Source organism: Electrophorus electricus, chromosome 3 (genome assembly GCF_041902795.1).
Source record: "Electrophorus electricus isolate QZ-2024a chromosome 3, ASM4190279v1, whole genome shotgun sequence".
NCBI classification, from domain to species: domain Eukaryota; kingdom Metazoa; phylum Chordata; class Actinopteri; order Gymnotiformes; family Gymnotidae; genus Electrophorus; species Electrophorus electricus.
In genome coordinates, this window is record NC_137499.1 from 20,494,295 (window position 1) to 20,506,990 (window position 12,696).

The following is a 12,696-nucleotide window of genomic DNA, read 5'->3' on the forward strand; positions in this document are numbered from 1 at the left end:
TAGCCCATGAAGTTATTTTCCTCATTCAGGAATCATCCCCTATTGGTAAGTGATGACATTTCCTATAAGATTGATGATACTATTTAATAGTTATATATCTTTTTATTCAGTCTCTTTAGCCAGCATTTTAGTTGGTAAATTAGCTAAATCCATGAAGCTAGCATTTAGTCTCCAGAATCTGTAGCTGTGATGAGTGATAGGCTTTCTGTTAACACTTTCTTTTCTGTATTTCATGCATAGTAATATTTCCACATTAAATTTTATAAATATTGAACATGGTATTAGTAATTCTAAATAAGTAATTACTAAAATAATTTGAGCAGTATTACAGTACACCTGTTTTTACAGCTTGCAAGCATGTTCTTGATATAGTTTAACAAAAAAATAAAATTTGCTTTTTTTTTTTTTTTAGGACAATTACTCGACACTTATCATGCCTCTTCCATGGAAGATGACCATGAGATTGTTATGGAAGGGATGAGGCAGCGTGTACCAGGCCAGGAGTCTGTTTGAGATGGAGCAGAAAATGCCTTAAAGACGCCTATGGATATGGTTGAGAATGCGAAACAGACAAATCCACAGCATGAAGAGAACATATGTGATGATGACGACGTCATCCGGGATCCAGATTATACACCATCCTGTGCCGAGTCTTTTGCGCCTAAACATGGACAGCCTAACCATGGTGGCAACTTCTAGAGAACAGGATAATATTTATTTAAATTCAGCCAAAAGGAAAATAAATAAACGGCTTAGTCTAGGAACATGGAAGCAAAATGAATCCAAGAAGAAACGCCTCAAAGGAATGTCTTACAAGAGCAAAGGTGGCAAAGAATTATAATGCCGAGACTTTGGGTCTTCCTGACACCTCAAAATTCCGTCAGCAAGTCTCAACTCGAGACTGCCAAGCCGTTACAGAAAAGCAGCGGCGGTACATATTTCAGAGGTTTTGGACAATGAACACCTGGGAAGAATGTCGATTATATGTTACAACAATGGTCACAAAGGTTAACACAGCAAAAGTTGCTGAGGGATCCAGATGCAGTTCTTCATTGTCCTACCAACTAAAGATCCAGGATGGAAGGAGTATTAGAGTGTGTTAGGCACTGTTTTCCTCTACTCTTGGTCTCCCTGAAAGAACCATTACACACTGGCTGAACAAACACTCCATCGTACATGAAGATCAAGCAGCAGCACCACCATCTAAATCTGGACCTCAGAGAGGCAAGCATGAAGAGCTTTAAACTGATGTCAAGGACTGGTTGAGGGACCTGCCAACTGTTGATTCACACTACTGCAGAAGCACAGAGACCTACAAACACAAGAAGTTCCTTCAACCAGGCACAACCATCTCCCAACTGCATCGGGAATATCAACAGACAGTTGGAACTGCTGAAGTGAAAGACATTGGAATACAATATTTCACAGATGTGTTCCATGAAGAGAATTATTCTGTATTAATTCCACGAAAAGATCAGTGTGATATTTTTGTTTCATTCAAGCATGGAAATATCAATAAGGTTGACTATGCTGCCCATGTCACCCAGAACTCTGAAGCAAAGCAAGAGAAATCCCATGACAAAGATTCTGCGAATAAGGAGGACCTGCAAGTCATGCTACTGTGCCCAAAGACCCAAGTCAGCAGCCTGTATTACAAAACAAAACTGCAGGTCCATAACTTTACACTCTTCAACTTGAGGTCAAAGAAAGCGTACAGCTACATTGGGCATGAAACAGAAGGTGACCTCAGTAGTGAAGTGTTTGCACACCTTCAATATCGCCAATTTGAATGTGTGATTAAAGACCATCCGGAACTGAAAGAGATCATAGTGTGGAGTGATGGTTGCAGTTATCAGACCTGCAACGTATGTGTACTCAATGCATTCTGTGAGCTTGCAAGGAAATATGGGGTAGTAATAACAGAAATACCTTGTTGCAGGGCACACTCAAATGGAATGTGACAGCATGTGTAGTACTATTGATCGCAAACTAGTTACTGATATCTTCACCCTGAGCGACTACCTCATCATACTCCAGACTGCAAGAATCAGGCCGTCACCGTACCATGTGAAAATGCTCGGACATGACGAGTTCCTGAAACTGAATGCATCTTGCTTTATTAGCATCAGACCAGGCCAAAAAAAAATGGAGATCCAACTGTGCATGATCTGCAGGCTCTTCGGTTTAGCAGTGAAGGCAAGGTCCATTTCAAGCTGTCCTTCTCAGAAGAAGTGTGGGAAGAACCGCCACAGAGGATACCGGTACCAAATGAGCCAATAGCATGGATTAGAATGTTTCCATGTGCTCTGCCAATCAAGGAGAGAAAGTTCCAGGACCTCCAGTCGGTGAAACACACAATGCCCGTTGAGTATTCTTTGACAGTCGCCACATATTAAAAGGCATCAGTCAAGAACCCAGCAATGAAATGTTTGAAGAAGTGATGAGATGCACATGTCATTTATTTCTCTTACACTGCATAATTGACACATTCTTATAAGTATGTCAAAAGTCATCTATTGTTATACCCTGTTCAGTGAAAGAATTAATAAACATCATATTTTCTATATTTTGTTCAGTTTTGTGTTTCCTGGAAAACCTGAAAAAAAAAAGACTTGGGCCATTATTTTAGGAAGGTGTCAATATATGAAAAGATGTGTAAAGTGAAGGCGAGGTAAAGTAGGAGCTGTGACCCCACCCGACTGGGAGATTGGCTCCAGCAGATCCCAGGAGGAACATCTGAGATCTCTGTCCAGAAGAGTGCAGTCTTGGGAACAGCTAGGATAATGCACAGGACCCTCAAGGTCCCAGGCGTCTGGCAGAGGAGCAGAGCTTGAAGTGGGGAAAAGAGACACCCGGAGGACAAGTGGAGATCTAGATAATCTCTCCCACACTTATCCTATTTATATTTACTAAATATACTTTATTAGAATGTGTAAATTCACACTAGAGGGGCAACAGAGCAGGAGCCGGTCATGCCGACTGGAGACCGGAATTTTAGATTAATTTGGGATCTTCCATCTTAAAGCATCTAGTGTGAAAGAGTCCCTTCTTTTCGGAGGGGGGAGAGCCTTTACCGATATGACGCTGCAGTCTGTTGCCCCTGCACGCGCCGCTCGTCAATTCCGTTAATTGCCCTGTTTAGTAGGTAAACGCCCGCACGCGGAACTTTACCAATACCTCGCAAACCAAAATTGATCGATGGAGCAATCCATGGAAGTAATTGGTTAAATGGTCCGGCGTGATTGATTTGCGTGGAAGCGCAGCTGGTGAGGCGCGTTTTACACATGCACGGTTTCTGCTGCGTTAAGTAGAGAAGAGAAGCGTCTTTCTGCAGCTTAGCTGGAGGCGGAGATGGCGGACGCGTCCGAGTGCGGAGTCAGAGTGTTGTGTCGATTCAGGCCACTGAACGAGTCCGAAATCAACAGAAGGGATAAATACATCCCCAAATTTAGGGACGGCGACGCCGTCGTAATCGCGGTAAGTTCGGTTTGTTTGGCTTCACGGTTAAAGCTGAGGAATGACAACTAAGTAACATTGCTCTGCCTTTTTTGGAGATTGCACGGAAAGCGTGAATGAGAAGGATCTCCCTGTGAATGCGTCCCGCCAGCTGGGACCCAGAGCGCACAAGGCTTTCCCGTCCCCGTGCCTCGAGTACGCTGCGCTCTCCACTTGCACGGGGCCAGGATAACGCTGTTTTTATTTATGACTGCTTGGCCTTGTCGAGCTGATGTTCCCCGTCTCCTGCTCTGCATAAACGTCTGGGGGTGGGAGGCCAACCACCTTCGTGGAAACTTTGAGCATTTCGGCATCATTTCGCGTTGTTGCTTTGGTTTGTTGTACTCTCGTGTTTTGATGCAGGCCGGGTTTCAAAAGATCGCTGTCACCGTCTGGGGGTATTTTTAAATATCCTGCTGGAAGTTAAACTTTACTGGCAGAAAATTCAAACTGAAAATGTCTTAAGTTAAACATTACCTTAATTGTAAGTTTTACAGGGCAATGAGTATTTGGTTGGTTGGTTGGTTTTCACTCGTTCATGTATTGCCCCTAAATGTCTGATCACAAATCTTACCTTACAAAAATGCACTTTCAATACTATAGTCTCGCTGCCTATCTAATCTCTTTATCCCTTACACTTTACTATTTTGTCATGTTACTTGTACAAGTTGGGGTGTGTGCACGTATGTAAATCATAGATCTATCTATCTATCTCTCTCATATGTAGGGGAAGCCGTATGTGTTTGACCGTGTACTACCCTCCAACTCCACCCAGGAGCAGGTGTATGAATCCTGTGCTAAAGACACAGTCAGAGGTAAACCTGAGGACACACACAGGGATCTCTTCATTCACACAGTAAATGAAAAACAAATCACTGAGTCATGGTTTTGTTGTTGTTTTTTCTTCCCTCACTGTGACCGTTTTTATGCGTTCATGTGCTGTCTAGATGTTCTAGATGGCTACAATGGTACCATATTTGCCTATGGCCAAACTTCATCAGGGAAAACACATACTATGGAGGTGGGTGGTGATCAGCATTCAGGTGTGTGTGTGTGTGTGTGTGTGTCCTGACTCTCACCCGCCGTCTCCCAGGGCAGTCTCCATGACGCTCAGCTGATGGGTATAATTCCACGTGTCGCTCATGATATTTTCGATCATATTTACTCCATGGAGGAGAATCTGGAGTTTCACATTAAGGTGAGTCTCCCGGATATTGCCGTGAGACGAGGCCTTGCTGCAGCATCACGTGTTGTTTATGCCCCTCCCCCTCAGCCACTACTCACATGCATCACGTGTAAACATGCGTGTGCCACATGCATCACGTGTAAACACCAACGTATCTTTTATAGGTTTCCTACTTTGAGATTTATATGGATAAAATCAGGGATCTGCTGGACGGTAAGTGTTCAAAGCTTTGGCAGCTGTCCTTTGATCTGGCGGACCCTTGGGGTCTGTTTGGCTGTTCTGTTTACCGAACAGGCTAATCGATGCTTTGAATGTGCGTGTAGTAACTTCTCTTTCTGCTGTTTCTGGACATACAGTGGTGAGGGGGAAGTGCAGAGTGGGTTTCTACTCACTGTTTTGTAGTGACTACTCAAGGCCTCAGAGTTCACCTGTGGCTACATGTCAGGCATTTCTACTTTTTCATAGCTGAAATGACTGACTCATGTATTTATTTAAAAAAAATTTTTTTAATGCATGTGTGTAGTGTCAAAGACCAACTTGGCGGTGCATGAGGATAAGAACCGTGTTCCGTATGTGAAGGTAACACAGTTTAGTGATGGTGACAATCAACTTAGTCAATGAACTTTCTCTGAGGTGTGTGTGTGTTGCACTAGGGTTGCACTGAGAGGTTCGTCTCCAGTCCTGAAGAGGTGATGGATGTGATTGATGAAGGCAAAGCCAACCGGCATGTCGCTGTGACCAGTGAGTGATCATCGTCTACACTGCAACTACCCTACTCTAATATGAAGCTCCGCCCACACGTGCCAGTGAGCTTTACTCCACGGTAGATTCCCTGCCATCTCTCGTTCCACAAATATATGACCTTCTGTTTAGTGTGTGTGTGTGTGTGTGTGTGTGTGTGTGTGTGTGTGTGTGTGTGTGTGTGTGTGTAAGATATGAATGAGCACAGTTCCCGAAGCCACAGTATCTTCCTCATCAGAATCAAACAGGAGCACCTGGACACAGCGCACAAGCGTATGGGCAAACTCTACCTGGTCGACCTAGCTGGTAGTGAGAAGGTGCTCTCTCTGTGTGTGTGTGTGTGTGTGTGTGTGTGTGTGTGTGTGTGTGTGTGTGATTTTCAAGACAAGTGCAAGGTGACTTGAGATAATGTACAATATTTTAGATCCAGGATCCAACACACAATTTGCAAAAAGACATCAAATTAAAAACACTGGGAACCTTCTTGCACATCACGGTGATGTTGGGTTTGTTTTTGTTTGTTCTGCAGGTCAGTAAAACGGGTGCAGCAGGAGCAGTGCTGGATGAGGCGAAAAATATCAACAAGTCCCTGTCGGCGCTGGGCAACGTCATCTCTGCACTGGCAGAGGGCACTGTAAGACACGCTGCACTGGACTCTTCGGTTGCTGTTGCACTCATCAAAATCCTGCTATAGTAAGTGTAAGTTCGTCCGTTGTAGAAGACGCACGTGCCATATCGGGACAGCAAGATGACCCGCATCCTGCAGGACTCTCTTGGTGGAAACTGCAGGACCACAGTTGTCATCTGCTGCTCACCATCCGTTGTTAATGAGGCTGAGACCAAATCCACGCTCCTCTTTGGACAGAGGTATTGTCTTTTTTTTTTTGTCTTTTTTTTTAAATATATATTATACACAGAGCTAGACTCAAATGGAACAGTAAACATTTCATAGCCACTTTCATGCTGTCTCTAAACAAGCTATACACAACACCGCATCCTGCATTTCCAATTTGGTGTACTGTGGTCACTTGTTACCAAGTGTATAAATGTTGCGTGTGTGTGTGCGCATTTTCTTCCACAGAGCCAAGAGAATCAGGAACACTGTATGTGTGAACTTGGAGTTGACAGTAGAAGAGTGGAAGAAGAAATATGAAAAAGAGAAGGTGAAAAGCAGGAGCTTAAAAGACATTGTAGAGAGACTGCAGAGAGAGCTGAACCAGTGGAGACGTGGTGAGAGAGGAGAGATCAGACAGAGGGAGAGCTAGAATAGAAGCAGAATTAATGAAATGCTAACGAAAGAGTTGGGCTGAGCGGAGGAGTGTGTGTCCGTTTCTGTCTCAGGCACGTGTGTCTCTGTGGAGGAGCAGCTGAATAATGAAGAGCAGAGCAAGATCTGTGACAGCACTCCAATCATCAGCGATGCCCTGCTCTCTCTACCCTCGCTCACTGCTGTGGACAAGGAACAGTATAAAGCAAACATCAGTAGCCTCTACAAGCAACTGGATGACAAGGTGTGTGTGTGAATACATTATACCATATGTGTTCAGTGTATACTACTTGGCTCAGATTTCTTAAAGACTCAAATATAGGTCATTTGAAAACGGCATCAACAAGTGAGATGTTTTGTGTGTGCTCTCTCTAGGATGATGAGATTAATCTGCAGACCCAGCTGGCTGAGAAACTGAAACAGCAGATGGACATGCTGGAAGAGGTCAGAGAAAACTCCACCCTGGCACGTAGTGCACCATGACGTATCGGCCATGACCTGCCACGTACACTCGGCGATCGCTGTGAGGCTGGATCTAATGGACAGCCGTTCCGTTTCATAAGTTGTCGTCCTCCACCACAACCGGCACCGCTGCTGTGCTGTGAGGTCACCTGACTGTGCTGAAGTCCTGTGTACACTGCATCAACCTTTACCAAGTGACCTGGTTTGATGTTTTGGTTGTTAGTACTTTTAATTAGTTTTTGCAAACGGTTATGACTTCAGCTCGTGTCTTTTTTTTATATATAATATTTATTTTACTGTACCAGTCAAAGGTTTGGATACACACTCTTTGGTCATTTTACATTTGAGAAATCAGTGAATGTATCAAAACAGTGAGAGGGCACAGGATTATGCTGCAGTAAACAAATATTAACTGTCAGATTTTAGCTTCTTCAAGGCAGCCAGTCTTCCCTTTGACACCGGTTCTCTCGCCCAGCTTCATGAAACGGCCACCTGTTGTGCTTCTCCAGCAATCGTGAAGAAATTCTCTCACACACTGATTCGATTAAAATTCCTTTAAGGCAGTGAAAGACGTACATTCAGTGAGATGTGTCCAGACTAAGACTGCACACATGCCATATATCCAGCCTTCACAGGATTTGTTTTTGAAAAGCAGGTAATTTATGTGAGGGGCCACCATAACTGTGTGCAGAGCAAGACCATCTATGGTATCTATGGTAACCTAGACTATCTAGGTTACCATCCATGTGCAGCCTATGGGTACAGCTATAGTGTAGGGGCACCTAATAAAGTGATCAGTGTATATCTACCATAGTGTTTGCCATGTGGGAGATCTCCACATGGTGGCACTAATGAAAAGTGGTGAGGCAGATTTATTTATACAGCACATTTCATACACAAAGCAATGCAAGGTGCTGTACAAATAAGTTTTAAAAAATTTGTTCAAATAGAAAAGATCATTAAATATACAAAAATATTTTAAGAGTGCAGTGCTAAAGTGCAGCAGAAATAAATTGCAAGAACTCCTTTATAGACACAAGACGGTCCTGGGTACCGAGTACTGGGTTTGTTCACCCTCCAGCACTTAAGCTTCAGGGGGTGTGTGTGTGTGTGTGGTTATCACAGCAGGACTGCTGTGGGTACCGAGTACTGGGTTTGGTGTTTTCCCCACGTGATCTTCAGGGAGGATGGATCAGGCGTCTTGCATCAGGGGAAAGATTGGAGTGGGGACTGAAATATTGCATGGGTGTGTGTTCTGACGAACTACAAATGGCATGTGTGCAGCTGCTGGCATCATCACGGCAGGACCGTGCGCAAGCACGCGAGGAGCTATGTTCCCTGCACAGGGATAACGAGGAGCTGAGGCAGAAGTCCAGGGAGGTGCTCTCCACCCTGGAGGAGCTTGCACTCAGCTATGACCACAAGAGCCAGGAAGCCTCTGAGTGTGCACGCGACAACCACACGCTCACCGAGCAGCTGGCGCTGAAGAGTGTGAGTACTCGGGGTACTGTACACATGCTCACTCCCTCGCTACACACCCATGGAGACACACTAACACCTTGAACATAAGCAGGAGTCTTTGAGGTGCAATCACACACACGCACACAGTGTTTAACCACCAGAATAATGATGGTCTGTTTTGCTTTCTCACCCTCACTTGTTCACTCACTAATTCTGAGCTTTAATCTCACTTACTCACTCGCACCTTTTTTGTAACTTCTACATAGAAATGAAGTGAGGAGGGACAGGCTGCTTGAAAGCAGCTTCGTGTGTGTGTGTGTGTGTTAGGAGCTTCTGGAGGCTGCTCAAAGGGACACAGCAGAGCTCCAAGAGTTACTTGCTGTCCAGCAGAGGAGAGCAGCAGAGACCGTCAGCCTGCTGCTGAGAGACCTGAGTGATGTGGGGGTCCTCGTTGGCACCACCGACATCAAAACGGTACACGCACTACGAGATCAGGTGCATTACACCCGCATCTCACACTTGGAGCAATCTACTGAAGTGTGTGTGTGTGTGTGTAGCTGTGCAATAGCAGTGTTTCTGTGGAGGAGCAGTTTGTTGCAGTTCAACTTTTCCTTGCTAAGCTCAAGTCTGAGCTCAAGAGCCTTTTTAACCACACCAAACAGCTAGAGACCGCCCACAACCACACCTCCCTCAAGATGCTGGCCAATGAGGGAGAGCTTGCCTCCTGTCAGTTACTGAGCTCCCAGGTAATGTGGCAAATGATGCAGCTCCACTGTATACTTCATAATATGATGTATAATAGCCTTTTATACATTCATCTGACTTCATAAAGGTCTTGAAAGGGTTTGTTATTGCTGACCCTGCTGTAAATATGGGTGCTAGGTGTTAAAACGGACTACTGGAAGACATGTACCCCACTGTTCAAAGCTAAAACACTTACTGTTAAAACTCAGTCTGAAATATACCTGGAGAGTGGAGATGTATTGATCGTCACTAGGCGGCAGTGTTAAAACTGTACAGTGTGCTCCTTTAACTAATGGAGGAAATGATGACTGTGGTGACCAGCACCAGGTGAAGCTGAAGTCTCTGATGGCCTACGTGCAGAATTCTAATGAGCGGCAGAGGCAGCAGGAACTGAAGCAGCAGCGTCACTCGGACAAGCCGATCCAATGGCGCACGCACAGGACCTCTGAGCCAGCCGCCGGTCACGCCACAGGAGAGGCGCCCTTCCCTGGTGAGGAATTCCAATGGAACTAATTACTCCAAAAGCATAAGGACACAGGCATTCTCCCAAAGTTCTGTTGGTTCTGGAACTGGTTTAAACATATTCTGATTTATGGTTGTTTTGGGTCATTTAGAGCCCAGGCAAGTTTTTTGTTTTTGTTTTCCCCACAGTAAAGAAATTCCCTCATTCACTCCCAAGCTGAGCAAATAAAGCTACTGGACTCACACTCAGAATGATGATGCATGTACTTAATTGTCAAAGGGAGAGAAGTGTGCAGTGTGGGTGTGGCTGGGGAAATTTAAATAATTTGTCATCAATGTTTTCCTTTATGCAGAATGCAATCAGGATTTGTTTGAACTTCAGTATGAGAGAGATCATCTAATGATGAACCCTTCACCAGACAGCATGGTATGATGGGGTGTGTTTGTGCACGTTTGCATATTTTACAGTTGCAGTAACAACAGAGAGCCATGTTTGTATTTAAGTGGAGACCAAAATAAGTGTGTGTCTGTGCGCACAGATTCCTTTGATGGAGGATGACGGAGAGAGTTGTGGGAAAGAGATTGCCGACCTCCGAGAGGAACTGTGCAGTAAGCAAAAGATGCTGGAGGACCTGAAGGCGTACGTATGAGAGAGAGACCCACATGTGCGGGCACACCCCCCTGTGGGAGACATGCACCTGATGCCCATCTTGAACCCGTCTCTCAGGTTTAATGATGGCTTGCTGGTGGAGCAGAGGAAAGTGAGCACTGATTATGAGGCTTTGTGGATGCAGGAGCAAGACAAAGCTCTCGAACTGCAGAGACTGGTGTACGCCATATATAGATTCACAGACATCCGTGCAGACGTACATGCATACATATCTGACGGACTCTGTCCTACCTGAATTTGAGCCTGTAATTCCATCAGTCCGAGTTCAGCTTCTAACTGTACTGCCTTGTTCTGGACATATATTTTGTATGTGTGTGTGTGTGTGTGTGTGTGTAGACTGCACGATGAGAAGAGGAGACTGGCTAGCCAAGAGCTGCGAGACCTTGAGGAGACAGTGGTGAGTTTAAGAGAGCTGTGCATGTGGATTTTTTTTTTTTTCCCTAGAGGTGATTGAAGGTGATGGTAGTTGAACATGACCCTTCAGGCTGCAGTGTGCTTGGACTAATGGGCAGGAGGTACATGCCCCCAACTCATTAGCTAATTAATGATATATTTATTATTCATGAGTATAAAGTGGGTGTGGTCAGGAAGGGGAACCCCCAAAAAGGGCAGCAGTACTCCAGAACCTGAACTCAGAACCACTGTGTTATGATTGTGGTGGTGCCTTGTTGAGATTAAAGATATGTTTCACCCAATAGAAGTAGTAAAGTGTGTGTGTGTGTGTGTGTGTGTGTGTGTGTGTGTGTGTGTGTGTGTGTGTGTGGTTTTTTTACAGTCCCATGAGCTGCATTCTCTGCATAAATTGCGAAAGCTGTTTGTACAGAATCTGACGGCGCATGTGAGAAAGGTACCATGCCTGTTCTTCCAGATGTTGCCATGGTCACTAACATTACCCGTTTTACAGCACTGTATTGTGCTTATGCTCTGTCCCTTCAGCTGCTTGTGGCTGTGTGCCATATTGGGGGTGGTTTGGCTTTTAACGTGTGTTTTATTCACAGTAAATAACTGTTCACATGGTCAGTTAACACTGCTGCTGCAAACTATGGGAAATGATGATCTGTACCCTGCTTCATTAAGGTTGGCCCTTGGTTTTCACACTGATACAGCCCCTAAAGCACAGCCATACCATCAGCATGCAAAGACCATGATGATATGATCTCGCCTAATCATGAGCTAGGGCTCAATAGTCCATAAGCTAAGGCCCAGCAACATTAGAAAATATATTTATACGGATACACAATGCCAAGGTAGATCATATTTAATGCATGGTTCATACAACTGCAAAGATAAATAATTAAAAAAATAAAATAAAGGTGTCTAGCATCAGGGTGGGCTAAGGCCAAAATACCCAACAAAATCCACAGACCAGTTCCTTCCTCTTCCGAGCTTAAAAACCAACTCTGCTCTTCCCCAACACCCCACAGCCATGCAGGAGAACAACTGACAATGTCGTCATCCCAAATTAAAGGAGCTTGAGAATTGAGGATTAAGAAAGTGTGACTCAATAGTGCTTGTGTTGCGATTTTCTTAATAGTATCTCTCATCCTAGTCTGCTACATACAAGGTAATGAAGCTAAAAGTACAAACTTGACTTTAATTGCAGAACCTGCAGCCATCGCTCAAACAAGACTCTAATGAGCGTTGGCCATGACCACATGGTGTATACTGACCAAAGCACCATGGACACTAGCATGAATGAAGTCATTATAAAGGATCTAATCAGCCCGACTGCCAATCACAGCGTTCATGCCCGAGGACGAACCCTCAGAGGCATAGAGACGCGTGCCCCTATCAGCGAAGGCTGAACAGCCCATCACAAATTCCTCCAACAACGTCCCCCAAATGGCTTATCACAGGGGCACAACACAAAAGCAAAACCACAGCACAAACGCCAAGACACGGAGGCAGCACATTCTATTGTTATTATGTCCTTGGACGTACCGCGGTGGTGATGAAGGTTGTGCTGGTTGACAGAGCTCTGAGCTGAACTGTGAGGAAGGAGAGAGTAGTGTGATGCACAAACAGAAGATCTGCTTTCTGGAGAACAACCTAGAACAGCTCACCAAAGTCCATAAACAGGTGAACCACACACCCCTTAACATTAAGGGCCACACACAAACTCTGTCTTGCACGTGCCCACAGCCAAAGGACCACTCGGAGAAGTTGCCACGTATAGCCGTTTTTCCTATAACATCCGTTTCTGTTCAA

General features: G+C 44.8%; 1 protein-coding gene across 1 annotated transcript in view; it reads left to right on the top strand.

Annotated features, from left to right (window-relative positions):
- Positions 1-3,202: 3,202 nt before the first annotated feature.
- Positions 3,203-12,696, top strand: part of LOC113584083 (kinesin heavy chain-like) — a 10,535-nt gene continuing 1,041 nt past the window's right edge. The window contains exons 1-23 of the mRNA XM_081707812.1: positions 3,203-3,477; positions 4,223-4,310; positions 4,443-4,516; positions 4,589-4,693; positions 4,846-4,894; positions 5,205-5,260; positions 5,335-5,422; positions 5,615-5,739; positions 5,952-6,056; positions 6,141-6,289; positions 6,504-6,652; positions 6,764-6,933; positions 7,065-7,133; positions 8,436-8,642; positions 8,940-9,086; positions 9,170-9,358; positions 9,633-9,846; positions 10,172-10,245; positions 10,358-10,458; positions 10,546-10,647; positions 10,825-10,885; positions 11,264-11,335; positions 12,463-12,567. Of these exons, the coding sequence (XP_081563938.1) occupies positions 3,352-3,477; positions 4,223-4,310; positions 4,443-4,516; positions 4,589-4,693; positions 4,846-4,894; positions 5,205-5,260; positions 5,335-5,422; positions 5,615-5,739; positions 5,952-6,056; positions 6,141-6,289; positions 6,504-6,652; positions 6,764-6,933; positions 7,065-7,133; positions 8,436-8,642; positions 8,940-9,086; positions 9,170-9,358; positions 9,633-9,846; positions 10,172-10,245; positions 10,358-10,458; positions 10,546-10,647; positions 10,825-10,885; positions 11,264-11,335; positions 12,463-12,567 (2,625 nt within the window). The 5' untranslated portion in view covers positions 3,203-3,351. The remainder of the gene's footprint in view (positions 3,478-4,222; positions 4,311-4,442; positions 4,517-4,588; positions 4,694-4,845; positions 4,895-5,204; positions 5,261-5,334; positions 5,423-5,614; positions 5,740-5,951; positions 6,057-6,140; positions 6,290-6,503; positions 6,653-6,763; positions 6,934-7,064; positions 7,134-8,435; positions 8,643-8,939; positions 9,087-9,169; positions 9,359-9,632; positions 9,847-10,171; positions 10,246-10,357; positions 10,459-10,545; positions 10,648-10,824; positions 10,886-11,263; positions 11,336-12,462; positions 12,568-12,696) is intronic.